This window comes from Sylvia atricapilla, chromosome 7 (assembly GCF_009819655.1).
Source record: "Sylvia atricapilla isolate bSylAtr1 chromosome 7, bSylAtr1.pri, whole genome shotgun sequence".
In the NCBI taxonomy this organism is placed as follows: domain Eukaryota; kingdom Metazoa; phylum Chordata; class Aves; order Passeriformes; family Sylviidae; genus Sylvia; species Sylvia atricapilla.
This window is the reverse complement of record NC_089146.1, coordinates 19479191-19493458: the sequence shown is the minus strand read 5'-3', so window position 1 is coordinate 19493458 and position 14268 is coordinate 19479191. Positions and strand designations below refer to the sequence as shown.

The 14268-nt window shown below is 41.0% G+C and overlaps 1 protein-coding gene across 1 annotated transcript in view; it reads right to left on the bottom strand.

The window, feature by feature from the left end:
- STK39 (serine/threonine kinase 39) overlaps positions 1–13140 on the bottom strand; it is an 83528-nt gene extending 70388 nt beyond the window's left edge. Inside the window, exon 1 of the mRNA XM_066322864.1 lies at positions 12905–13140. Coding sequence (XP_066178961.1) covers positions 12905–13025 — 121 coding nt within the window. The 5' untranslated portion in view covers positions 13026–13140. The remainder of the gene's footprint in view (positions 1–12904) is intronic.
- Positions 13141–14268: the final 1128 nt, after the last annotated feature.

The window sequence follows — 14268 nt, the reverse complement described above, 5'->3', positions numbered from 1 at the left end:
ACAGAACCACTGGGTTACTCAATTGTTGTATTTACCTTTTGGTGGGGAATTAGCTTACACAAAATCTGAGATCCAGCTTATAGCATGCTACTTTTTAAAAGCCCACTGCATAAACAATCCAGAAAAACTTCTCTGAATATGCTGTACAGATATTTCTGTGATTGAAGTGAAGTCATAAAAAGTCTAAATATTGATGTCAAAATTATTATGTATTATAGAAAAGTTCTATGCAAGTGTTAAGACAACCTATGCTAAGGCTAAGATAAAGCAAGCTTCAGCATTAACAGATAACATATTCTCCATACAGAAGGAGAAAGGCAGGGGGATTCACAATCAGCAATAAATTCCCACATGCATAAAAATCAGCCACAGGAGGGAACGACCTAGCTTTCTGAGCTATTCTCTTTATTATCTCACTAAAATAGTAAAAGAACTGGTTATAACAGATGTTTTGCCTAGATAAATTACAGAAAGTATTTTGAGGTTTGCTATGATATAGCTCCCTGTCAAATTGTAGAGCAGAATAAAATTTTCTGCCAAAAGTATGTTAAAATAGAACTACTTTTCTGAACACAGAGGGTTCTAGCATCAGAGTGTAGCAAATAAGTGTCAATCACAAACAAATTATTCAGGAAATAAGACAAATTGGAACTGTACAAGAACGTAGAGAAGCTCTACCAATGATCTGGAAAATACAAGTTTTCCTTCCCTCCATCAGAGAGTTCAGGCACACTACATTGCAGGATCTCTTCTGAAGCATCTTTCTTATCTGAAGAATAATCAGCAATCACCACCAGTCATGGCTAAAAGAATTTAAAGAGTTCTACTCCCATGGATAAAGGTACTTAAGAAATCTGCGGCTAGAAAGTGAAACCAGATATATTTAGATCTGACATAGGTTTATTTAATAGTGACTGTGTTCAGCTTTAAAATGAAATATCAGCCTAAGTGATAGCTTTTTGGTTTCAGACACTTTCTTCTTAAGGAGACTTCTGCCTAGAGCCATACAGAGTTCAGCACCTGTCAGCTTGATACAATGCCATCAATACACTAAGATTAGACTGAAAAGTCCAAGGATGACCACTAACTATGTTTGGGACAATCAAGTAAACCTATCATGGAAATGTCAGCATCACAGCTGACATAAGGAAAATGAAACAAAAGCAGTCAATTTCAATAGGTGTTATTTTCTCCCTGACTTATCCTTTAAAATAGGTGAGTCATCTAAATAAAGTTGAAAGGGAACTGTCTAGGGAAGCCCCTATTATAAATATTACTTAAGATTAAATTCCTTTTGCTCTGCTCCACATCTCAAATATCTTCATAAGAAGTGTTATTTATAGGTGAGAAATGTCTATATAAAAAAATCCACAATCACCACTATTTGAGATTTTAGAGCTACCAGAACTGGAATTTGCCTTGTGGAAATATCAGGATAAAACTGGTGCACCCCGCAGTCCCTGCTCCTGACCCCTTGTAATGTGGTTGGCATAACTAACACCACTTTATAAGGCAAGCAGGTATATACTCTGTGACTGAATGGGTCACATGCATTCCTTTGCCCCTTATTCTCAGGCACTGAAGGTCCTGTGAACCAAGTGGACAAACCAAACAGTTTTCTCCTTCCTTTCCCTACCAGCTTCAAGACTCCTGGGAATCACTGGTTACTCCCTTCTGTACCAGCACTGAACATGCCAGGTCCCAGTGCTGGTGATGAACCAGTCACTGGGAAGCACAACAGCACAGGGAATACTAGAACCACCCATTACATCAAGCAGTTGCAAGCCCTGAGTGAGGACCTTGGACCCGGGCTGCTGGTGGACAGTGAAACCCATGACCCTTGTGGCCAGAGATGCTTCCATCACCTTTGTTATCTCTGAGGACTGACTCATATATTCCATATCATCTTCCAGTTTAGATTATGATTGTCATATTGATACATCAAGAAATGTATTGGCTTTTGACTCGATCTGCAGAGGTTCCACTGATTGGAAATAGTGAGTAAAGTTGTATTATAAATTCTGTATTACTTAGTTGATAAGAATTTATAAATTAGGATGTAGTCAATAAGAAAATTTTAGCTGTCATATTATAAGTTCTCTATTATGTTACTTACAAATTGTTCTAAACAGATTCTGTTTGTAGAAATCCTGTGCCACTCTAATAACAATTTCTGTGTTATAGCAAACATAGTATCTTGTTAAGAAAATAAAGCTTAAATCTTAATTACATTTTAGTGCCATCATCATTCTGCCAATGACCTCTGAAAGAACCTCTCTGTTGCCTCAGTGGTAAGCTTGATTATCAGATTCTCTGGAGAAAACAGATCTTATTCTCTGGTGCAGAGTTTGCATTTCATGCACAGCAAAATTATTCTGCTGACATATGCTAAAAAAGAAGGGTATGGGGGGAACAACCAACACACAGAAAAAACTTAATAAATTCAGCTGAACCTAAACCAAACAAGTAAATTAGCTAAAAAAAATTTTAGTTCTGACCCCAAAAAGTGTTGAATCTCTCATAAAATACACTACTTAAAACATACAATACATTATTGGGCATCAAATGTGAAATGCAAATAAAGTATCTCTGCTCAAGTTTGCAGAACTTATGCTTTCCTCAGAAATTCCATGGCTTTTGGGTCTGCTTGAGGTCTCTTCGAACCACTTTGTACATCCAGTCTGCTTGCACTCCCTTTACTATCATGTTTCCAAAGTTGTGATTATAAAGTAACATAAAGTATAGCATTTTAAGAGCTTAATGAACTAAAGGGTATTAAACTGAACTGAGCAATGAAAAGTCAAGTTCTATACCTGGAATGATCTCTACTCTCAATTACATTATTTTCCATATGAGCTGCCATATTAGGAAGAAAAAAGTGAAACATGTTTTGTGCAAGGGCAAAATAAACTATGCTCTGTATCAATATTAATTTTACTACAATTTGCAGAAGTTGCAGAGCAGGAATTGGGAATTCAATACCACCAACAAACAACATGTATCACATCAGACAGCAAACAGGGTGTTTAGCTGTATTCACCTAGTGAATACCTAAAATGCCTTCACTTTCATATCAGCATATAAAGGTAACTTGTGAATTCACCAATCTTAAGGACTAGAAAATCCACATGCCATTGAACAATGAGTAACATTACATGGAACAGTTCATTATGTGAAGATATTTGAAGGAACACTTTTCTTTGGGCATGATGAAAAATAACTAGCTGTTAAACTAGCCCAAGGACAGAGGAGGGGAAGAAGAGCAATGAGGCACAAGGCCTTCTACAGTTGTGGATAAACTGGAGAAATTGATGTAAACTGCTTTTTTACAAAAATGTTGTTTTGTCATCAGATCTACTCTGTCTTCCTTCAAAATGATAAAGAACCCAACTTCACTCACACTTCAAACATTTTTAGGGAAGACGAAACAGAAAGTCTCAGGCAAACACTGCAGCGGGCTCTTTGGCCAGGCTGCCGCTGCTCCTGTGGCTCTTTGGCCATGCTGCACGTGCACACCACGCTGGGGCTGCCACGGACAAATGTGGATGTACACCCCTCCACATGAACGTATCCAACAAAACCACACTCATTCCACATTTTCCCAACAAAAAGCATGAAAAAGAGTCAAGGATACAACTTGATAAAGAATTATGGATTTTATTTGCCATGTTATTATCCATTCATCCTCACATGAAAAGAAACATGGATCTGATCACTTCACTCTCCCTGTTGTTTCATCATCAACATAGAAACCATTATTCAATACGCATACAACTCAAAATCCGGAAGGCAAAACCCACGCTGAAAATGCCTCTGTATAAGTATGGGAGAACTCAATATCTGGTATTCACTGTGGAACCAAAAGTTGCCTTACCCCAGGGTACCACCAGAACTCCACAGAACTCCCTTGTAAAAATAAGGAAAATTGAAAATGTGCTATGCTGAGTCAGATCTCCTGCCTAGAATAAAGCTGTTAAAAAAGAATTACTATTCATTTTTGAAGTAGCACTATGAACAAATTCTGGTGTTGATTTAGTCAGCATATTTTATTGTTTCTCATTTAGTCTGAAAGTAAACACTTGGAACAATTCTAATACCATGAACGCAGTATTTTCCGGATGTTACCACATAGTGCATCATTCTTTCTCTTCCGAGAATGAAAAACAGCAATCTAGCAAAACAAAGGCATTATTGCTACTCTAGTGTCATAAAGATCTCTAATTAATACAGCTGTGTTGAGCTACAAATCATCTTCAGCTAGTTCACCCCAACAAAATATGCCTCCTAGAATCTGAGTCTACTGTGACCACACACTACAAGCTGAAAACTTACCTATTTCTCACATGTTGTTTCTCATGAAACAATGGAAGAGTTGGACCAATATAAATACTACCATATCATTAAATTTTCATCAGATGATTCTAATCTAATTCTAATGAAGTTCCTGTTATTAGTCTGAAGTGGCTTAGAGTCTGGAAGCACAAGACACTAAGAGGAATAAGATATAAACTTAAATTCAGTCCCTATAATAAAACATCTTCAAAGCAAAAAAGTGAGAATGAAAAAGCAACTTTATAATTAAATGGCTACACTTCTGAATCCAAGTATGTTGCTCCTTAGAAGCCTAAAGCAATAGCCCTATTTTATGGTCTTGTTTGTATTACTCCTAAAAGACAGAAACCACGATTAACAAATACATAGTATTTTTCTGGTCAGTTAAATTAACTATTTTTGTACCACTACCCTGAAGCAGGTATACTCAGCACAGACATTCAACATGGATCTTGACCTTCAAGACCTTTAAGTACACGATTCTTCTGAAAGCATGATTAGAAACACAGAAAAGCTTCAAATTTTCAGTCTGCTTCTAATTCTAATTTCTTTAAGTGCAGAAACATAGCTCAAAAGCTATATAACATAATCATTACATCAGCCAATAGGACATTCTCAAGTTTCATCTATATTTAACTTAAAATCAAAATACTTCAGAGGCATTTAGATGTCCACAGGAATAATGAGGCTAATGAATGATTCCGAAATTGTTACTTGCAAAGGATTAATGGAGACAGTTAATTTATCATACTGAAGTTTCACTGAACTACTGAGTAAAGTTATATACGTAGTCAAACATCATGGGAAAAGGACTGAAAATATTAACTCCACTAATGCCACAAACTTATTATTTCAGCAAACAAATTGAGAATACTGTTCAAACTTTTCACTGAGCTTCTCTAGCAAGCAGACCACAGGACTGTCACAAACAGCAACCCTGGAAAAATGTACCTGGGAATTGTTGAGAGGGACTCTTTAAAACCCACCGTCTTCATCAGCATTCTCAGCATCTCATCACTGCCATATAAATTTTCTACAGAACAGTCACCAGTCAGCTGAAGACTGCATAAATGCCAGGAAGCACACACATTTCTCCATGAAGATTATTAAGCTACTTCATCTTTGCTACTGTTTCCCAAGTATCTATCTCCTGAATTTAATCAGTTCTCAAAGTAACTCTGACTCGACAGCAGTTTCAGGAAAAATTAGATTCCTCCAGCACTGTTAGGGTGCTGTTCACCTCAGTATACTCCCCTTGTTTTTTTCTCATTAATACATTTTCTGCTTCAGGGCAAGGTTGGGTTTTTTACCCACATCTTTTCAGTCTAGCACTACTACCAAAGCATGGTCTCCAGCCAGAACCACTGTGCAGGAGGAAGCTGCACCACCACCACCACAGAACCCCAGGGTCAGCAAGGAAGGACAGCAGCCAAACCCCATCGAAGAACACAAGAGACAAGCATTCAACAATTGTTTCATTTACAGAGGTGATCCCACAGCTACACAGAATCTAGAACAGTGCATATGAAGACTGATAGAGAGAAAAAAAGAAAGGTTTTAGAGAGAATTCTTTCCTCAAGACTTTTATACCATACCAGCCTCACCTCATTCTGCCACTGCTGCATGATAATGTTCTTACACACACAAGCTTCAACCATGCAACCCTTGTTGCATGGTTTTGGAATCCAAAGACCTTCAAACATAGCAAGAAACAGTGAAATCTAGTAGAGCTCCACTGGAAAGGTTGTGCTGTAAAAGGCAGAAATAAGGAAAATTCCACTCATTCAGTACAGCTCATTCTTTATTTACATAAGGTAAGAAGTATCAATATATATTAAGTATGATTTTTGGGGGGTGGGAAGAGACTCACTTTTAATTCTGGGCACCAGAAAATATCCTAGTGACATATTTGTTTTCCAAATGCTACAAGCAGAGTGCTTCTTTGCAATCTCTGTTCACCAGTAACCCAGTAACTTCAGCAAACCCAAGAAGTTAACTAGAATAGCTAACATAATTTTTTAGGGCCCATTGTTTAAACATCAAGAATTACTATTATTGCTGGTAGAATAAACCAGCAATATCAACTATCAAATATGAAATATCAACTATCAACTGCTGCCTTACAGTTCCAAATTATTTTGGGAGGTCAAATGGGGGAAGAGAAAGAGATAACCAAGGCAGTGCACACTAAAATTAAATACGACCTAGACAAGTAGCCACTACACAAGCCACCCACATCTCCCTTGCTGGAGAGCTAACTGTTTTTTCCCCTCAAGCCAATCAGAACAGACATGGTTTTGTTTCCAATTAACAAAGAGAAGCTCCATTTGACAGACAGATTCTATGGGAAAAAAATTGGTCTGGGACCTATGAGAAAGTGATTCTTCACTGGTAGAAAAAAGTAAAGCAGTTCTTAAGTTGTTTCAGAACAACATTTGACTGGATCTAAAATAGCTCTGCCAGTTCTGAACTTGGCCCCTGCCATCAAAGCACAGTGCTGGTTACAAGAATTAGCTCTACTCTGAAGATGAAAAGCCTTGCAGGTGTAGCACTTAGCAAGAGGCAAGATCATGCAATCCCTTCAGATTTCTACACGCTCACCAGCAGAGTGGCTCCTCTTCCAACACTCAAGCAACTCCTGTGGAGCCAGGACTTCGCAGGTTCCAGAGGTATTCGGCCTTAAATGTGAGAAACGTGGATGGAAGGAAAGAGAAAGCACAGGGAGAAGAGAGCCAACCAGTGGGGAAGTAAGCAGATGGGAAGAGCAGGAAAGCACATTTTCTATAAACTATCATTACACAGCACCAGCCAGCTGCCTGATGTGTTGATGATATATGTTCCTTCCAGTTAACACAGTAACTTTAAAACAAGGTTAATATCCTGGTTACTCACAATCAGGAGAAATCCAAAGTGAGCTTTTTTTTTTTTTTTTTTACAATTTACAGTTAATTTTCTAATCTTTTTCCTGACAAGTCTAAATTCCAATTTTCCAATTTTGTTTTAAAACTCACTAGATTACATAACAAAGCTATAGCTATGTACAGCCATGTCTCCAATCTGGGTATTTCTAACGCATTTCCATCTAAAAAGGAAAAAAAGAAAAAAAAGAAAAAAAAGCCAAGATAGAGGTCCCTTCTCCAACACTACCATTTGGAGACAAAGCAAATAATTAACTTGAAGCTCTGCACAGCCTCATTAGCAGCACAGCACTGTGAATGTTCCACAAGGTGTTTTAAAATTGCACCATGACCACCTTTACCCTGACTGAATTAAAAATCACTCCTTATTAAAATACTAAATGGGGAATTAATATTTCCATAGTTTCTATGGATGGTTATTGGCAGACAGAAAATCTCAACCAATTATTTCCCAAATCATAAAATTTAATTTACAAAATTAAACTCTTCCTGTCAAGCTGCAGTTGTATTAAGTTACAATTAATATTATAAAGGCTGCATTTAATATGTGCATGTAAAATACGCTTAGGCCGCCGTAGTAACTTTTAAGACTTATTGGTAAGGAATAGAATTTACTTTGGAGCAGAATTAAGGCAGGCACATTTTTCCTTTTACAAAAAGTTTTGTAAACTTTGTTTTTTAAGGTCTTTTACAAAGACCTTAGGCAGCATTAAGTATTCCTTATCAAATTATGCAGCTTCTCATGCAAGAATTATGGAGGTTTTGCAAGGGCAAATATGAAATTTTGCCATAGCTTTAGTTGCTAGCGTGGTATTTCGTTCAGCACAGTGTGATTTAATTTACAGCACAGACACAAAAACTACTTCAAAACAAAGACCTTCAAATGTTAAAAAAAATCCTGCTTCAGCACCGGGACAAGAAACTTTGGAAAATGTGAATGAGATATGAGCATCTGATTAACAAAATAGCAACACAGGACTGCAATTTTACCTCTAACTATGGAGAGGCTTTCCAAAACAGCATACAGCACTACCAACGTGAACATGGCTTCCTGAGGATCATAAACAGAGACTGCTCTGACGGTCAAAGATCTCTGATAACAACAAATACAGGAGAGTCTATTCTCTGTCAGACAAAGGGCCATTAGCAATACATGCAGCAGGGGAGGAAAAAAAAAAAGTAAATACCATACCCTGGAAACACCACCAAAGACCCCAGAGCCTTTTACCAAGAGCGGTTCACAGGCTGCTTACAATAAGAACCGTAAAATCAGCAGAACAGTCTCACACGGTAACTCGTTCTACTCAAAATACCAACACATTTGACTTAGCAACACTGCACCTTATGAGGCAACAAACCACAAGATATTTTTGAGCTCAAAGTTAGGAAAAAAACTAGACAAACATACAAGTTCAACTAAGGTAACTTTTTAATTCTTTGCAGCCAATATAGATAATCAATCTCATAAAAGTAACCCTTTATTTCAATCTAATTCTGGTTGTTTCCCAGCCAAAATAATTTTCCAAGTCAGCTGCAGCAGGAGAGAAAAATATAATTTTATAATGGAAATACTAGTTTCCAACCTAATCACAAGATAATCCACTGCTTCTCCATAACAGAATCCACCTTCTGTCAATGCAGGATGACAATAAGTGACATCTGGCACAGAAGCATCAACTCCAAAACAGTTTTCCAAAATAAAGCTATTTGATCATATCTAAGCAAAAAATTAAAATAAAAAAACACCACCAAAAATAAAACAAACAAACAAACAAACCCAAAAAAACCCCAATATTTAATAGTGCTTTGTCTCATCCAGATGATGTAGGGCTCATCACAATTTGAAAAGTAGAAAGATGATTTTAAAAAAACTGAAAACTGAATAAAGTGCTAAGGTTGGTTACCATTTAAATGCCCGTTCTGAGATTTATACTGCTTCTGAGGGAAAAAAAACCCCTCATATATGTACATGACAAATTCAAAGAAATCTATTTCAGCTATTTTATTCTGAATACTTGGTTATAAACCCAAACTGCATAAGAACACCTCTCATGGTATTGCTTTTATTAGCTTTTTTTTTAATCTAAGTCATATTGATCTTACTAAAAACAAAACAAAACAAAACAAGAAAAAAAAAAAAACCACACAACAAAAACTAAAAACACCACAACAAAACACCCAACCAACAAAAAACAACAAAATCCTCTACACACATAATAAAATCCACTGACCATCTTAATGCATTAAAATCTTAGAAAGAGATCTCCCAGGTCTTCACTAAATTAAATCTGGCTCTACTTTAACAGGAATTACAGTTCTTATCTCCGTAACTACTGCCAGAAGGCTGGTTGGATCCTCCTTTCCTAATAATTAGGAATCCCCTTCTAAGGCCTAAATGCTTTTCTATATGGACAGCCTGTATGAATCTGAATTAATGTAAAAATTTGCTCTTTACACCATACATTTAAAGAGAGCAATCAGAATGTTTTTCTCTCACTCCAGAAAATATAAGCAGCTAGGCATTAATCGGATGAGCCTCTTCTTGCATCAAACCTATCAATCACAAAGCCATACAGCAAGTCAAACCGGGAACCTGATCCAGCAGAAAACTGACCCGGCAGAAGAACTAGTTCACTGTCAGATCAATGAGATCCTTTCAGCAGCTGCCTGTTAGAGCAGATTAAATGTATCATGAAACTGCACACAAAGAGTTTACAGAGAACTGGCCAGCCACCTAAAAAATGAAGCAGACTTGGAATAACATCTCATAAGGAGCACTCCTTAAAGCCAGTATTTTCTCCCCAGCACACACCTGAATCTCCCAGCCATCATGAACGATACAACAGACAGAAAATGAAAAAAAGCTTTTTCATTGGAAATCCATATCATGTGGCCTTGGTTTTCAACACAGTGTGTGGCTTGATACAGATGAGCAATAAGAAAACTTGATGTTCTCACAGAGAGGAAGTATAGAACTTCTCCAAACTGCTAAATCCAAGGGATGGAGATGGCCCACAAGACTAAAAATTACTTTCATTTCATGAAATGAAAAATTCCCATCAAAACTTTTGAACATTCCTAAAATAGCCATTCCTGCATCCCTGCTTCAGTCACCAAGGAAGCTAAAGTCTATTCTGTCAGGAAGCACTGTGATACACCATTATGGTGTACCTTTCCTCCTGCAAAGCCCACAATGGTGCTTCACTGCACTGTTATTTTTTCCATTTCACTGGGAAAGGGCTGTTGTAACTGAACTCCACTGACACTACCCAGCTCCTCAGGGAGAAGTATGCAGTGCTTTCCAGAGGTGATCAGCTCTGTTTCAGCAAGTGGTAACTACTCCTCTTCACGATGCAATTAACCCTGGCACAGCGCATGCAAAGGGCTGCTGCGGAACCAAGTTCAGACTGTGTCATTCTCTCCTCCCTCAGATAGAAAAAAGATTCTTTAAGAGTCCCTTACCATGTTCATTAAAACCAAAAATATTCATCCTACAGCTCCAAAATTATGCTAGCATGTGGTCAAACCCATGGAATTTACAGGGGCCTTGGTTTGGTTTGGTTATTTTTAGAAAGTGGGGTGGGGCATGTTCAGTTGGGGTTTTTTTACTACTTTTAATAGCATCCAGACTCAATTTAATCTCACAGTGAGTCTCCTGTAAATAAGAGAACAAATAAAAGGTCTTAATGAAAAAAGACATCTTTGACTAAGAACAAGATTTCTTAGTCAAGTGGTACAAAATAAATCTCAGCAACTTTCAAAGAAAGTCATGGGAGAAACCTAAGTGAAATTGTGGCAGGCAAGTTCAGAGTGTCCAAGAATCTGATTCAATATACCCTGACCTCAATTTACTCCTTAGGCATTCAGTTAAATAACATCAATATTTAGGAGCACCCATTGGTAACTAGCAAAAAAGTTTCTCTACAGATCAGTATCTGCTGTCCAATTTAGCATCCACTTGTTCAAAGGATGTCTATAAATATATGTTCGCAGTTAGGATTACAGTTTACATATCAAAAGATACATGCTTTTAAGTGGAAAAATAAAGCGGAAAGGAGTTTCTAAAAGGAGTTTCTCACACTGGCATTCTACAGGTACTGTAACAGAAAATAACTATTATTTAAGTAACTCATATGATTAATATTACACCCTAGACAAGGAATAATCCAACACCTTTGAGGCCTTTTTCACCTTAGAAGAGGGATCTACTCCTCAGCAAAGATACACCTTTATGCTAGTAGAATCACTTCCACTTGGCTAACTTTGATCCATTCCCCAGACTGAGGAAGGCAAAGTCCTCTGTCCAGTAAACCCATACTTTTGGGGAGCCTCCACAGGCAACACCTGCTCAATACCGAACCAAATCAGCCACCTCCAGGGACCTGCACTCTCATCCCTCCTTAGACCCTGTTCACTGGGGCTGGAAGTACAAACAGAAACACAAAGGTACCACCTGGGCCAGCACTAAGCCATAAGGAAGAAGTACTTTTCTCAACTATTTTGTTTCTGCCTGTGGAAAATAAAAAAGCTTAATGACAAAGCTGAGTACACACAACTTCCAGATCGATACCATGCAGTTCTGGTTGTCATCAGCCCAACAATTAGCAATTAGTATAAGACTGAAGATAATCAACAGCATCAACAGGAAAGTCACCCGGACTTTTCTCACTTAAGTGGCCTTATTTGTAAGAAACAGCAATCAGAGTTGGTCTTTGCCATCTGCAGTATTTGCTAGAAGTTTAAAATGTTACATAGAAATAAAAGTAAGTTTTCCCAAAGCACATCATTAGCAACAAGCAGCATCTAGGCCAAGAGATGAAGAACTTTCCATCGCACATACTTTCAACAACGGTTAGCACTTCACAAAGTAAAATTCAAAATAATCTTATCCAAATAAAGGGAATGGAGACTGAACACATCTGATCTGCATTAGCTGGACACGTGAACAAAGTGCTGAAGCACACACAGGGACACAGGAGGGGGCCAGCAGACGGGTTAAACTTCACACGGCAAAGCGAGTCAAAAGCAGGTGGGCTGGGGTGACAACGAAGCTGTAATGCCCCACCGACCTTAGGTGCCACCGACGGGCATAGGGCCGAGGGGCACAAGGAGATGCAAACAAGACGAAACAGTGAGGAAGGAGAGGAAATAGTTTAAAGATGTATATACGTATATATGTATATACACTGATTAAGAGAGAGTTGTCACGTGAGCAGCAGATCTACGGGTGAGATTTACCTCCCCCATGAAAGCACCGGAAAAAATGCAGAGTAATCTAAGCGGATGCACGCACATGTGCGCATCCACGGGCACAGAGCGCAGACACACAAAGCACACAGAGCGCATCCGCGGAGTTGCCGGGGTCCCGGTGCAAACCGGCAGGTCAAGGCTGGAGTGACGATGCACCGCAGGACAGCGCTACCTCCAGCGAGCCGCACCGGGCGGGGCGCGGCGGGCTCCGGCAGGAGCCGCCGCCCCCCGGGGCCGCCCGCCGCCGGGCGGATAAAGTTTGCAGCAGCCGCCGCTGCAGTGCCGGGTGCGATCGCCGCAGTGAGCGAGCCCTGCCTGAAGGAGAGCGAGCGCCGGTAGGCCCGGAGCCGGCCGCGGCATCCCTGCCTTCCTTCCCCGCCCCGCCGCGCCCCCGCTCCACTGACCGATCACCTCCTGCAGCTCGTAGGCGTCCCTGCAGATGGGCCAGCCGGCGGCCGGGGCGGCGGGCGCGGGCGCGGGCTGGGGCTGCTGGACGTGGACCGGGGACTCGCCCTGCTCCGCCATGATGCTGCCGGAGCGCCCAGGCACCCGGCGACCTTCTCCAAACTTCCCCTCCAGCAACACCTTTCGGCCGCGCTCTGCCTCCCGCCCGCCCTGTCCGCGCAGCCGGCCGCCCGCCCGGCGGAGGGAGGAGGCAGGGCACCGAGGGGGAGGAGGCAGAGGCGGGCGTCGCCGCCGGCCGCGGCCGCTCGCTGCGGAGAGCCGGAGCCCGAGCGCGGTGCCTGGGCCCGGCGGCCCCGGGCGCTGTCGGTGCGGCGGCGGCAGAGCGAGGCGCTGCTCCTGACGCGCCCCCGCCCGAGGGAGCGGCCCCGCGCACCCCGGCGCTCGCCGCCTTCCCCAGCGCCTCGTAACCTACCTGCCGGCGCGGCTCCGGCCGCCGCCCTGCCCCGCTCATCCCGCGGCTCGCTGGGATGCTCCGCGCGGCTGGAAGCACCGCCAGGTCCCGCACGGGGCGGCGCGCTGAGCTGCAGCCCACGGCCCTGGACGCGCACTGCCGGACCCCGCCGCGGCCGGGCGGGACTGCGGGCACGGAAGGCACATCGCGTGGCCCTTGGCAAGGCACCTGTTAGGCCGGCAGCATGAGCACACAGGCTGCTCTGGAGCACGGCTCGCACAGAAGTGTCACTGGTGAGAGCGCTGCTGCTGCAAGATGACTTGTATTCGAATTTGAGGACGTGAAGAAAGCATTTGCTTTCTTCGGTGATCGTGCTGCAGTCCTGCCAAGTGTTTGTATCAGCATGTGACGAGTAGCCCTCTCCAGGATGAGTAGAGCAGCTGCACCGTGTCACTTCAGTGCAGACACTGCCTCGGCTCATGCCACTGAGCAAGACTGAGGACAGTTGAAAATGTTCCCCTTCCTTAGCTAACCAGAATCAAGTGATTTAAACAAATAAGAATCATGATTAAACGTCTCTAGTGCTTCCCATTATACAGTGCAAGGTTAAAAAAAAAACCAAACTGGGGTTAAATGAAACTCTGCTGTTAATAGCAGTATGGATTTTTTTCTTCTACACTCTTAGTAGCGTCAACTGTTCAATGATATCATCAGGATTTTATTTTCTATGAAGTGATTTAGAAAATAGTTACTTGTGTAGTCTACAGACTCACTCCGACTTTGAATGCTTTGCATTTTAAGATTTATGCAGCTCTGAGAAGAAGAGTGGTAGCATAAGATTTCCATATAGTTCAAAATCTTACTTCCTGCTACAGAATGAATTTAAGGTAATTAGAGCTAATACAGTATGCA